The 14,726-nt window shown below is 35.3% G+C and overlaps 1 protein-coding gene across 3 annotated transcripts in view; it reads left to right on the top strand.

The window, feature by feature from the left end:
- The window catches only part of DICER1 (dicer 1, ribonuclease III), a 69,590-nt gene that overhangs the window by 32,272 nt on the left and 22,592 nt on the right, over positions 1 to 14,726 (top strand). For all 3 annotated transcript variants that reach the window (XM_044664578.1, XM_044664579.1, XM_044664580.1), the window contains 7 exons: positions 7,095 to 7,274; positions 7,535 to 7,748; positions 8,204 to 8,357; positions 10,329 to 10,511; positions 10,800 to 10,905; positions 11,027 to 11,202; positions 12,122 to 12,911. In XM_044664578.1, the coding sequence (XP_044520513.1) occupies positions 7,095 to 7,274; positions 7,535 to 7,748; positions 8,204 to 8,357; positions 10,329 to 10,511; positions 10,800 to 10,905; positions 11,027 to 11,202; positions 12,122 to 12,911 (1,803 nt within the window). The remainder of the gene's footprint in view (positions 1 to 7,094; positions 7,275 to 7,534; positions 7,749 to 8,203; positions 8,358 to 10,328; positions 10,512 to 10,799; positions 10,906 to 11,026; positions 11,203 to 12,121; positions 12,912 to 14,726) is intronic.

Raw genomic sequence — 14,726 nt, 5'->3', positions numbered from 1 at the left:
GGGTTTGAAAAGTGTATGTGATGTATGTATACTATATAAGTGTCATCCCTGTTTTGAAGGTAAGGAAACTGAGGTTCTAAGAGTTGGAAGTGATTTGTACAAGGCCGTATAGCAACATAAATGGCACAGTTAGGATTGTGACTACATGCCACTATTGCCCAACATCTATCTTCTGCTACAGCAAAGCTAGTCTCCTCACTGTCCCTGAGACAACCAACATTCTTTCCTACCTCTGTTGTTTTGTTCATGTTATTTCTACATCTAGATGTCTTGCCTCATCTATAAAATGAAATAGTAATGTTCTTCAGTTACCCACAAGATTGCTGTGAGAACCATATAAGATAACATAATATATATAAAGCCAGCCACACAATAAACATTGAAGCACTTATTAAATACCAGGCACTGTGCTAAGCTCTAGAGATACAAAACAAAACAAAACAAAACAAAAACACATAAGATAATCCCTGTCCCAAGGAGTACATGGTCTAACTAGGGAGACAACATGCAAACAGCAATGTATGTACAAATGAGTTATATACAGGATAAATTGGAGATATTAGAGGGAACACAGTAGCAGTAGGAGGGTGTCAGGAAAGAGTTTCTATATAAGCTAGGATTATAGCTGGAACTTGAAGGAAGCCAGATGGTAGGGATGAAGAAGGAGAAAATTCTAGACATGGGCAACAGCCAGAGAAAATGCTCAGAGGGGGGAGATGGAGTATTATGTTTGAGGAACAGCAAGAAGGCCAGTGTCTCTGGATTAGAGTGCAGGGGAATAAGTATTTCACCATATTCTACTATTCTTGTTACTTTGTGGTATTTGTGACAATATCAGTGTATGTAGTTCCTACAATAATTAAAGATTGCAACTTATTCACAATTTCTCATCCTCTGTTGTAGTCCTCTAACTCATACAGAGGATTTACTATCCCACCTTTTTGTTTATGCATAATTTTGTGATTTCTGAAATTGTGGTGTTCTATGATTTATAGACAGTATCACTAGATGACTCTTGGTGATAAAAGGTTGGGCCTACCAGGATCCAAATAGAAGTTATTATTCAATCATATCCAAATCCAAATATCCAATACCCCCATTTAGGATTTTCTCCCTAAAGATACTGGAGTGGTTGCCATTTGCCTTCTTTAGCTCATTTTGTAGTTAAAGAACAGGGTTAACTGACCTACACAGGGTCATATAGCTAGTAAGTGTCTTGAGGCCAGATTTGAACTCGGGTCATTCTGACTCCAGACCCAACACTACCTACCCAGCTACCCCCTCAAAATGGGAGATTCCTTATATTTGGTCAGGTCTCTTTGTGTGTGATAATGCTCCAAGCCCAATAATAAAGCAATTTAATTCTGGACACTAGAAATACATATGCAAAAATGAAAAAAAGTACCCCTATCTTTAAGGAGTTTATATTTTCTTTGGAAGTTTTTATTTTCTTCTATATAAACAGATAGGTAAATACAAGGTAATTTGAAGATAGAAAAGGCATTGGCAACCAGCAGACACCTGAGAAGTTTTTTTATAGCAAATAGGATTTGAGCTGAGCCTTGAAGAAAGCTGAGGATAGCAAGAAGTGATGAGAAAAGAAGGAAGACAAGGGGGGCAGACAACCTGGACTTCTTCAGAGAGGTCTTTGACCAGTCAAGGAGAAAAGCCTAACATTTTACACAGGAAAAAAATCAAGTAAAATCAAGTCAATATGCACTTACTAAGCATTCTCTGTGTGCCAGACACTGTGTCAAGTGCTGGAAATACAAATATAAGCAACAAGACAACCACTAGCCCTTGTCATCAAAGACCTTCCATTCTTTTTTTTTTTTTTTTTTAAATAATCCTTACCTTCTATCTATCTAGGCAATTGGAGTTAAGTGACTTGCCAGGGTCACAGAGCTAGGAAGTGTCTTGAGGTCAGATATGAACCCAGGGCCTCCTAATTCTGGACCTAGTGCTCTTTCTATTGTGTTACCTAGCTGCTCTAAGGAGTGTACATTCTAATGAGAGACGACAATATATAAAAAGGAGCTAAAAGGGGATATTTATCAGAATGAAGGTGTCCTGCTCAGTGGGTGTGGTAGAGAAAGTCCAGATGGTATAGCCTGGAGAAGAATGAAGAAATGATCTTCTTAAGATGGATTGTGGGAGGAGCTAGCCAGTGCTCTGTATGTGGGTGCTTCTTATTGGTTGACCTATCTGCCTCAATTCTCTCCCTATCCTAGGCTAGCCTCCATTCAAACTGTCCAGTTGGTCTTCCTAAAGGATGGTTCCCTCTTCCCTTATGTTTCCCTGCCCCCCCCCTTTTTTTTAGTAAACTCTAGTGACTCCCTTATACTGCCAGGATCAGATATAAAATACTCTGGGCATTCAAAATTATCCATAACTCAGCCTCCTACACTTTACTTTTCCCTGTGTACTTTGCAATCCAGTAATACTGGCCTCCTTGCAGGTGCTAAGAACAAGACACTTCTGTTTTCTTATCCATGCATTTTTATTGCCTGTCTCCCATGCCTGGAATTTTCTTCCTTATCTCTGTCTTCTGGATTCCTTTAAGTCTTCAAGTTTGTTTTCTGCAATAACCCCTTTTTAACCATAACCTTAATGCTAGTATTTTCCATCTCTTGATAATCCAGTTTATCCTACATATTTATATCTAGTTTATACATAATTTTTTGCATTTTATCTCTCCCATTAGACTGAGTTTCTTGAGAACTGGGATTTCTTCATTTAGTTTAACTGTTTTCCTTTTTTTTTTTTTTTGTATTTTCAGCACTTAGAACAGTGCCTGGCACATAAGCAAATGCCTAATTGACTTGTGCTTGTCAACTTGACTTATTGACTATACTTTTTTTCCTGAAGTGTAAGAGCTTGTAAATTCAGGTTGTTTCAAAACGATGTGAGCAAATAGCATTTTAAAAGCTAGATAGATATTAAGATAAGCTGCACAACTAATGTATACTCTGCAGCAGTCATAAACTTTACTTAATTGTCTCTTGGATCCTGAAAATGGAGAGAGAGAGAGAGAGAGAGAGAGAGAGAGAGAGAGAGATATTTGTTGATTAAACAGTAACATTAGTGATTCCAGCAACAACATTCTCCTTCAGTGTAGATAGAGAGGAACTGTAAGGATTGTGTGCTGTCTTGATTAAAAAAAATCATGTGTTAAATAAATGAGTGCACCTCAGTATTTACTATATAACTGTCTTTCAATTGAGTTGTTTCTTTTCCTACCCTCAGGGTAGGAAACTTGAATTTCTCTCCATTTTTATTCATTCTTTTAGGGGCCATATCCCAATATTTGCTGACTTTACAGCTTTAGTTCTGAATTTTTTTTAAATCATGTTATTGGGAGCTCTTGAAACCACTTTCAAAATTCCTCTTACCTTCAGTGTGATTTTATCATTCCCTTTAGAAAGTTATGGTGACAGTAACGTCTTTCACCCATTTCCACTTAGTGGTGGTAAAAAAGATGTAAGATGTTAAGTATTGGAGTAGAAGATCAGTGGTTTAGAGTTTAAGGACCTGGCTTCACATTTATCCTTTGATACTTATTGTCTGCTGTGACCTTGGATCAATTTATTAGCCTTCTTGAACCTTGGTTTTTTTCAACTGTAAAATTAGAGAATTAGTTTAAATGACCTCTGAAATATCTTCTGGCTCTTAAATATATGATCCTACAATAGTTTCAGGGACTGAGTTGTATAATTCTAGATTGCTTTTCTTGGGATCTGATCTCTAGCTATAGAAACACTGGTCTGAAGAACTTCCTAGAATTTTTGTTAAGATTTCCAAGTCTTTATTTTTTTAAGAGAGAATAACAACTTATCTGTTTGTAGCCTCATCTCCAAGATTTTGCTTTGTTTTGCTTTTGCTGTACGTACTTTCACCTTCAAAACTTAATGCCATTCAGCTAAGATACTTTGGACTATTTTTAATCTGTTGATAGTTCCATTGTACTATGCTTTCCTCATACTTCATCTGGAATGTTGTGTTCAGTTTTAGGTTCCATGATGTAAGAAGGACATTATCATGCTCAAAAGTATTAGAAGAGAGCAACCAGGATAGTGAAGGGCCTTGAAATCTTGTCATATAAAGATTGGTTAGATATGGAGAAGAGAAGACTCAGGGGAGAAATGGTTGCTTTCTCAAGTATTTGAAGAATGGTTTGTCTCTAGAGGGCAGAACCAGGATAAATAGAAGTTGTGAAGGGGCAAATTTAGGCTTGATGTTAAAAAAATTTTTCTTTGGCAGTTATTTCTAGTAAAAGTAGAATGGGACTCCTGGAGAGGCTGTGGGTTCCTTCTCTTCAGAGGTCTATGGGAATTTCTTTCATGTGTGTTTTAGATTCAGTGGCCACTTAGGTAAACCAATTTAAATTAATTTTCAAATTTCCCAAATACTCAATTTCTTGATTTTTGAATAGTAATATATTGTATTTTGTTCTTTAAAAGATTATATTCTTAAAGTTTAGCAAAAAAAAAAAGTTTCAGCATTAACAAATGTAAGACCATCTTTCTACATCTCCCCATTAAATTGTAAGCTCCTTGAAGGCAGGAACTGTTTTTTTTTTTTTTTTTTGCCTCTCTTTGTATCCCCATCATAGTCATCATATGTGTTCAGTTGTTTCAGTTGTGTGACTATGTAACCCCATTTAGGATTTTCTTTCTTTTTTTTAAAATTTCTTTTTTAGAAAAAATTTTCCATGGTTACATGATTCATGTTCTTACTCTCCCCTCCACCCCCCCATATCCCCTCCCAAAAGCCCTCCCCCACTTCCCCCTCAAACCCCCTACCTCCGTAGCCAATGTGCATTTCCACTGGTTTCTAAATGTGCCATTGATCAAGACCTATTTCCATATTATTGATAGTTGCCCTAGGGTAGTCATTTAGAGTTTACATCCCAAATCATGTCCTCATCAACCCGTATGTTCAAACAGTTATTTTTCTTCTGTGTTTCCACTCCTGTAGTTCTTCCTCTGAATGAGTAGCATTCTTTTCCATAAATCCCTCAGAATTGTCCTGGGTCATTGCATTGTTGCTGGTACAGAAGTCCATTACATTCGATTTTACCACAGTGCCTCTGTGTACAGTGTTCTTCTGGTTCTGCTCCTTTCACTCTGCATCAATTCCTGGAGGTTATTTCAGTTCACATGGAATTCCTTTAGTTTATTATTCCTTTGAGCATAATAATATTCCATCACCAGCATATACCACATTTTGTTCAGCCATTCTCCAATTGAAGGGCATACCCTTGTTTTCCAGTTTTTTGCCACTACAAAGAGCTCAGCTATAAATATTTTTGTACAAGTCTTTTTCCTTATTATCTCTTTGGGGTATATACCAAACAGTGCTATGGCTGGATCAAAGGGCAGGCAGTCTTTTATAGCCCTTTGAGCATAGTTCCAAATTGCCATCCAGAATGGTTGGATCAGTTCACAACTCCACTAGCAATGCATTAATGTCCCAATTTTGCCACATCCCCTCCAGCATTCATTACTCTCCCCTGCTGTCATTTTAGCCAATTTGCTAGGTGTGAGGTGATACCTCAGAGTTACTTAGGAATCTATCTACCAAACAAACACAAGGATTATACGAACAGAACTACAAAACACTTTCCAAACAATTAAAACTAGAATTGGAAAAACATTGATTGCTCATGGGTAGGATGAGCTAATATAATAAAAATGACCATTCTGCCCAAATTAATTTGCTTATTTAGTGCCATGCCTATCAAAACTACCAAGAAACTTTTTTTTCAGAATTAGAAAAAACTATAACAGTTCATTTGGAAGAACAAAAGATCAAGAATATCAAGGGAAATAATGGAAAAAAAAAACGTGAAGGAAGGCCTTAAAGTATACCAGTGATGGGCAAACTATGGCTCGTGGGCCAGCTGTGGCCCCCTGAAATGTTCTGTCCAGCTGCGTGACATTATTCCTAATCTGACGAATACAATGAGTAGGATACAGTAACATGAAACTTGTAAAGAGTTGCCTTAGAAACAGACTGACAGATGAGCATTTCCTTTCCTTTGGCCCCCTCTTTAAAAAATTTGCCCATCACTGAACTATACTATAAAGCAGTGGTCATCAAAACAATATGGTACTGGTGAAGAGACAGAAGGGAGGATCAATGGAATAGACTTGGGGTTATTGACGTCAGTAAGTCTGTTTATGATAAACCCAAAGAGCCCAACTTTTGGAACAAAAATCCACTATTTGACAAAAACTGCTTGGAAAATTGGAAAACAATATGGGAGAGATTAGGTTTAGATCAGCATCTTGCACCCTACACCAAGATAAATTCAGAATGGGTGAACGACTTGAATATAAAGAAGGAAACTATAAGTAAATTTGGCGAACACAGAATAGTCAGATCCCTGGGAAAGGAAAGATTTTAAAACCAAGCAAGAGTTAGAAAAAATTACAAAATGCAAAATTAATTTTGATTACATTAAATTAAAAAATTTTTGTACAAATAAAAACAATGCAACCAAAATAAGAAAGGAAACAACAAACTGGGAAAAAAAACTTTATAACAAAAAACTCTGACAAAGGTTCTAATTACTCAAATATACAAGGAGCTAAATCAATTGTACAAAAAATCAAGCCATTCTCCAATCGATAAATGGGCAAGGGACATGAATAGGCAATTTTCAGATTAAGAAATCAAAACTATCAATAAGCACATGAGAAAGTGTTCTAAATCTAATAATTAGAGAAATGCAAATCATTTAGGATTTTCTTGGCAAAGATACTGGAATAGTTTGCCATTTTCTTCCCCAGTTCATTTGCAAATGAGGAAACTGAAGGAAACAGGGTTAAGTGGCTTGTTCAGGATCACACAGCTAGTAAGTGTCTGAGGCCAGTTTTGAACCCAGGACCTCACCTCACCATTAGTTGCCTCACATCACAGAATAAATGTTTACTGATTGATTGGTTGTCATAATTTTTATGCCGTGAATTTATTTCTTAAGCATTTTCTTAGAGACTTCTAACTAAATTGAGAAAAATTACTTAATTGCAATGAAATCATTTTACATGAACTTGTTTTAATGTTTCTGATTTTTTTCTCCCCAACTATAGATTCCAGAATGTTTGAGGAATAGTTATCCTAAACCTGATCAGCCCTGTTACTTATATGTAATCGGCATGGTATTAACTACTCCTTTACCTGATGAACTTAACTTTAGGAGACGAAAGCTTTATCCTCCAGAGGATACCACAAGATGCTTTGGAATACTGACAGCCAAACCTATACCTCAGGTAGCAATTTTCTGTTACTTCTTTTCCACATTGCCTTCTACTTCCTTGTCTTATCCTTTATTTTTCTCCAGAGTAAGAATAGGATTTATAAAGAATCTTTTATTAGCCCAAAATTAAGTTTAGTGTTTGAAAAATGATACTTCCTCTTTTTAAAAAATATTTCACATCTGTATTTTCTGTGTGTTTATAGGTGATGTAACTCTATATTCACCATTTGATCATTAACTTTTGGCTGGGGGCTTTTTTGTGTTGGTGCTTAGATTCCTCACTTTCCTGTGTATACACGCTCTGGAGAGGTTACTATATCTATTGAGTTGAAGAAGTCTGGTTTCACTTTGTCCTTACAAATGCTTGAGCTGATCACAAGACTTCACCAGTACATTTTCTCACATATTCTTCGGCTTGAAAAACCTGCACTAGAATTCAAACCCACAGAAGCTGATTCAGCCTACTGTGTTCTACCTCTTAATGTTGGTAAGGCTTCAGTCTTGACATAGAGTAGAAATCCCAACTTTAAATACCCTATTCATTATCTCACAAAAATCACTAATTCTTTTTGCTGGCAAATTATAAGGTATAAATATGGGCCTAATGATAGACTATATTTCTGTGGTCTGAGCACCAAGCTGTGTGAATTCTGAGATGGCCATCACCATGTAGGTAACAGGGTTGGGAATTGCTCACCTGTAGCAACTTTTACAAAGTATCTTCTAAGCCATGGAGGAATGGCTATGTGCACTGGTGGAAAGTGGACTGACTGCATCACTGCAATCACAGGTCCATGAAATATTTAAATCTAGGATATCAAAATTTATTATTCTGTTCATAAATTAGAGACCAGTCTGGTATTGTATGATCAGAATTGGAAATCTCTTGTCTTTGTCCTTTTTATTTCTAACAAAGTAAAGATTTTTTATCCTTCCTCTAAGTTAATGACTCCAGCACTTTGGACATTGACTTTAAGTTCATGGATGATATTGAAAAATCTGAAGCTCGTATAGGCATTCCCAGTACTCAGTATACAAAAGAAACACCTTTTATTTTCAAACTAGAAGATTACCAGGATGCAGTTATCATTCCAAGGTAGGTATCCAATTTTTGCTATTTTAAATGGTTTCACTATTTTTCTGCAAATATACTTACCAGTATAAAAGTTTATATGTTGATTTTGACAAATGAGTATAGAAAGATGCTTATTCTTATTTTCAAATATCCCATGTCCTCTAATCTGATTGTGTTTAGAAGCAGCTATTTCATGGTAGAAAGATCTCAATAGAGGAAAGAGAGAAAAATTTAAATATTTACTACCTGTAGAACTTTTTAGATTAACTTTCTTTTGCCTCCCTCCAATTACCCATAATCTCAGATCCCTACTATGGAATGCAAATGGTTCTCAGTATAGTTCCTAAGAATTCTGTCAAGAAAAATACATTAAAAGAGTAATTTGCAGTGATAGAATGTTTTGTTTTGTTTTGAGAGAGGGCGACAGATACAATATAATAGTGTTATACAACTTTTCTAGGGAATAGCAGTGATTATGTAGTTTACGATGTAGATTAAACAAGTTAACAGTTTTCACAGAATTTTTTTTTTTATCCTGGGACTCCATTCTAGGAGCATAGGGCCACAACCAGTAGGCAATGGGACACACAGTCGCTCAGGGTCACCCAGCTGGGAAGTGTCTGAGCCCGGACTTGAACTGAACCTAGGACCTTTCGTCTCTAGGCCTGGCTCTCAATCCACTGAGCTAGCCCAGCTGCCCCTACTTTAGGTTGCAGTTTCTTTAGCAGATGCAGTTTTTACAGGGTGGGGTTGCTAGCCCCACGCCCAACCCTCCTTCTTTTTTCATCCAGGCTAGGGACCGTCCTTGGCCCAGGAGTGGTAAGGGTGGGCAATAGGGGTCAAGTGACTTGCCCAAGGTCACACAGCTGGAAGTGTCCAAGGCCGGACTTGAACCTAGGACCTCCAGTCTCTAGGCCTGGCTCTCAATCCACTGAGCCACCCAGCTGCCCTTCACAGAATTAGAATATTAAAAATGTTGAGTATATTTTAATCTTTCTGTCAAAAGACAATGCAGTATTTTACTAAGCTTTGTGATTATTATGGAGTTATGTAGATTAACCAGAAATGAGATAAACCAACTGTTATTTTTTTTTTTATCATTTTTGAATAAATAGATTGGTTGTACCTAAAGTATTTACCCTTTAATTTTTCTGGTTTTAGGAAGGTTTTTTTTTATCCTGTCCAACTTGGTGAAACAAAGTAGAAATAATATTCTTAAAAAGCACAGGGGTAGCTTTTACCAAACACAAATATTTACCATTAATGATAATAAAGGGAGAGGGAAAAGTCAAATGCTAAAGAAGTGATTTTTTTTCTTGTTGTAGAGTGACATATATTTTGTGTCCCCACTAAATGTTGAAATAATGTCATTATTACATTTTAGCCAAGCCTACCATAATGCCACGAAATCTTGCTATAATGTTAGGCCAACTCCCCATTTATAACATTCTTCTTGTAGAACCATCTGTTCCCTATCTTATAGTTTCACATAGGGTCAAGTTTTACATAGCTACGATAGGCACTTAATTAAGGGTTGTTGAATGAATGGAGAGTTAAATATTAGTCAGAATATATTATCTTTGTACTTGAAGTCATGTATTTTATTTCTGTAATTATGTCATTCCCTTTTTAAGTCTGTGTAAGCATGAAAAGCATAGGAAATAATGGAATTAATGAAAGGGGCTTTATAGTAAAATTTAAGTGAAATGTCAAGGTTTTAATAAACAGGAATGTAAAAGACATGACATGGAGTTCTTAATTTTTTTAAAAGTTAGGTGCAGATCTTGCTTTTAGGTTCTATTTGAAATGAACCATTTAAGATACATTATTACACATTTAGAGTTTTCTTAAATGTCATCTAATTTTTCATCTTTAGAGTTCTTATTACCTCAAACTAATAAATGTTTAAATAAATTTTCTATTAGTTGTGATAACCTAAATTTTAAAGATGATCGGTCTTGACCTCCTTCCCCCATACCTTTTTTTGTTTAGGTATCGGAACTTTGATCAGCCTCATCGATTTTATGTTGCTGATGTATATACTGATCTTACACCACTCAGTAAATTCCCATCCCCTGAATATGAAACTTTTGCAGAATATTATAAAACAAAGTACAATCTTGACCTGACCAATCTAAACCAGCCACTGCTGGATGTGGACCATACATCTTCAAGGTAAGAAGTCATTGAAATATAGGAAAGTAGCAGTGAGCACTGTTTGTGGAATCAGAGGAACTAGGTTTTAATTTCCCTAATGCTACCTTATTACCTTTGTGAACTTATAATATGAGGAGCTGGATTTATGGTTTCTTAGGTCCCTGATAGCTGTGATTGTATGAAAGTCAGTTTATACTGAAGACTATTTTTAGTGGTAATGACAAAAGTGTTTATTTTTTGTCATCTAAAATTTGTTTTCGTTTTGACTATTTGTTAAAGTAAGGGAAATTTTATTTCTAATTTTAGACTTAATCTTTTGACTCCTCGACATTTAAATCAGAAGGGGAAAGCCCTTCCACTAAGTAGTGCTGAAAAAAGGAAAGCCAAATGGGAAAGTCTACAAAATAAACAGGTACTGCTTTTACATTAATATGATATGACTAGATAAATTTTTTATATTACCAAAATGAGTAAATATAATTTTTAAGGTTATCACAAATTATCTGATTAACTCTTTTCCTTCTTGTTCAAAGATATTGGTTCCAGAGCTCTGTGCAATTCATCCAATTCCAGCATCATTATGGAGAAAAGCAGTTTGTCTCCCTAGCATACTTTATCGCCTGCACTGCCTTTTGACAGCAGAGGAACTAAGAGCCCAGACAGCCACTGATGCTGGTGTAGGGGTCAAATCACTCCCTGCTGATTTCAGGTATTCTTTGCCTTATTTTAAAAATTTTACTTGCTTAGTTTGAAATTCTAGTTATAGAGGAATTGAATAAATGAAGTTTCTAACTTGAAGTGAGTTCATATTTTTATACCCTTAAAAAGTTATTCTGAGAACATTTTAAAAAATAAGCATGTTTCAGTGTATGAAATAGATTCATTCTTTGCTTGTAACTGAAATCCTTTTTTTCTTATACTTTTTCATTATGTAAAGAAAGATCTATTCCTAAGAGGATTAATTCTTGATCAGAGATGGAAGAATTCTGTAGGAGATCTGATAGGAGAGTGAGATGAAAGCCTGGCTAGGATCATTTCATTTTTTAAAAATCCATATTGTCTTTAGTTCTTTACTCCTCTACCCTTTTGTGACCCTCTGCCCTCTCTACTTTAATTGCAATGTGAGGAACTCCTCTTTGTCTCTTAATGTATTTATTTTTCATTGACCTGATACAGATGAAACAAAATAATGAAAGGGACCCGAAATTTTCTTTAGTATAACTATTAAAGTAATAAAGGCTCATTCAGACTTATAGAGTTACTTTCTTCATTACAATGTAAAAGCTTTGGGAGGCTTTGTAAAGTTGGTTGTTTTGCCCATAGCCATATAATTAATAAGCTTCAGAGTCATAGTGCAGTCAGCCCTTCTGACTCTCAAGACCAGTGAGTGCTCTTTCCGCTATGCTTTTTACCACTTTCATTTGCTCTAGATTTAGTCCTTTCTTAACTATGGCATAGCAGATTTTTGTAAGCTGTCTTCTTATAATGAGGACTATCTGGATAGGAAGAAGGTTTCTCTTTTGAGCCAATAGAAAATATGCAGGCTTATGTTTACATATTTCAGTTACTATATTTTGCACTTATCATTTTGGAATAATAGCTCTTCAACAATCATATTGTCTTTACAGATATCCTAACTTGGACTTTGGATGGAAAAAATCTATTGACAGTAAATCTTTCATCTCAATTCCTAATTCCTCTTTAGCTGAAAGTGAAAATTATTGTAAGCACAGCACAATTGTAGTCCCTGAAAATGCTGCACATCAAGGCGCTAATAGAACCTCCTCTGTAGAAAATCATGACCAGATGTCTGTGACCTGCAGATCATTATTCAGTGAGTCACCCAGTAAGATACAAATTGAAGTTTCCACAGAACTCACAGCAATTAATGGTATTTCATACAATAAAAATCTTGCCAATGGCAGTTATGATTTAGTCAATAGAGACTTTTGCCAAGGAAATCAGCTAAATTACTACAGGCAGGAAATACCTGTACAACCAACTACCTCATATCCCATTCAGAATTTATACAATAGTGAGAACCAGCCCAAATCCAACAATGAATGTACTCTGCTGAGTAATAAATATCTTGATGGAAATGCTAACAAATCTACCTCAGATGGATGCCCCACAAAGGCAGTGACAGCGACCACCAGTACTTCAGAAATTTCTATTGCTTCAAAAGGGAGAATTGATTCTGAACAAAACCCTTCCAACGGGTACTCCTCAAAAACCCTTGGCCCAAATCCTGGACTCATTCTTCAGGCTCTGACCCTTTCTAATGCTAGTGATGGATTTAACTTGGAACGACTTGAAATGCTTGGTGACTCCTTTTTAAAGCATGCAATCACCACATATCTGTTTTGCACTTATCCTGATGCTCACGAGGGCCGCCTTTCTTATATGAGAAGTAAAAAGGTAAGCAGTTACATACCTTAAAGTTAAAAATCTTCCTTAAAAATAATTATCAAGCTCTACTCTTTATGTGGTATCATAGTTTTCATTAGTGTTGTTAATCATAATACCATTTTTGAAAATATTATTTGACTATTCTACGTACTTGTCATTATTGACTCAAAATCACTTTGTTCTAGTATTCATTCCCCTTCTTTTTTTCAGTGTCTCACAGAGCTCTAAGCAATAAGGGCATAATTTTTGACATGAAACTTCTCTTCAGCAATGCAATTTAAAATTTTCTTTGAGTATCTGATTTTCTTAGTTACATTGTTTTGCTAAATTGCTTGAATTCAAATTCAGAAACAAGATATTTTTTGATTATCAACTAAACAGGTGCAAAGCTCTATTCTAGGCCCTGGTGTTGTGTTGGGAGGAGTGGAGTGATAAGGTTGAGTGGGAATATAAAATAGAGTATACCTTCCTTGTCCTAAGGAGTTTGCAGTCTGATTAAGGAGATAAGTTATAAATGGGGGAGTGGTTTGGATGGGAAGTAAAATTTCACTAAAATATTTAAGTATCAGTACCAATTTGCTAAATAAGAATTGTCATAAGATAGTAGATGCCTAATTACCAAGGGAATTTAATGGGTAATTATTGTTATAATTCAGAGTAGAGAGAGAACTTCAAGATAGGGTGGTCAGAAAAAGCCTTACTGTGGAGATGAATTTTGGTCTAAGTTTTGAAGATTTTGCAAGAAAGGAAAATAAATGTTCCATGCAGGTGGAATGTATTAAGCTAAAACTTAGGGCATTCTTTGAATAGTATTTCAAGGAAATCATCAATTTCCTGGCAAATAATAATAAACCTGCCAATTTTAAACACAAATTTCTTGATTAATGTCATCATATGAACAAGGGAGAAATTAGACATAGTAAGAAAAAGAGACCAATTGGGAGGATTTAAATTATCATATGGATATAAATATGGTAGTTTTCTTTAACATAACCTTTTTCTTTTTATGGAATTGCAAGATGATATGCTATGTAAGATCAAAGAGTAATATTTGAGCTGTACTCAAAAAAAGTGAATCCATGCTTTTATTCATCTAAATGTTGAGACCATTTAAGTTTGTCCACTTTGTGTGATTTGAACTACATTATAGTTAGAATTATATCAGTGGTTAGATTTCAAAGAAACTAAATTTTTTTATTGTTTGATATCAAGTTTCATTCTAGACAAAGAATTTGTGATAGTCTGTTGTGCATTTAATTGGGCATATTATTACATTACTGACTTCTAATATGGGATTTATTTTTAAAATTTTCTTAATCTGATACTTAAGCCTTTAAGTTGTGAGTATGAAAAGGTAGTTTTAAAATTTGCTGGTGTCTTAGTATACAAAAGTACATTTGTTTAATTTTTCGTGTTCTGTATTTTTAGTTGAAAAAAAGTTACTTTTCAGGTTAGTATTCATATATACTAATGTTAAAATATATACAATATTAGTTGTATTTTATAATACTTTTCCATCTAGTATTCAAGTTTTGTGCTTTATTGAATATAGAAAATCACTAGAAGGTTTGCTAATGTTTTGCTGCTACTTCAAAGATCTATAGCAGTGGTTCCCAAACTTTTTTGGCCTATTTCACCCTTTCCAGAAAAAATATTACTTAGTCCCCTGGAAATTAATTTTTTAAAATTGTAATAGCAATTAATAGGAAAGATAAATGCACCTGTGGCCATCACTGCCTTCCTGGATCGCTGCAGCACCCACAAGGGGGCAGTAGTGCCCACTTTGGGAATCACTGATCTATAGTTTCATAATTATGGGGTACT

The sequence above is a fragment of the Gracilinanus agilis genome, chromosome 2 (genome assembly GCF_016433145.1).
Source record: "Gracilinanus agilis isolate LMUSP501 chromosome 2, AgileGrace, whole genome shotgun sequence".
NCBI classification, from domain to species: Eukaryota; Metazoa; Chordata; class Mammalia; order Didelphimorphia; family Didelphidae; genus Gracilinanus; species Gracilinanus agilis.
This window is presented reverse-complemented; position numbering and strand designations above follow the sequence as displayed.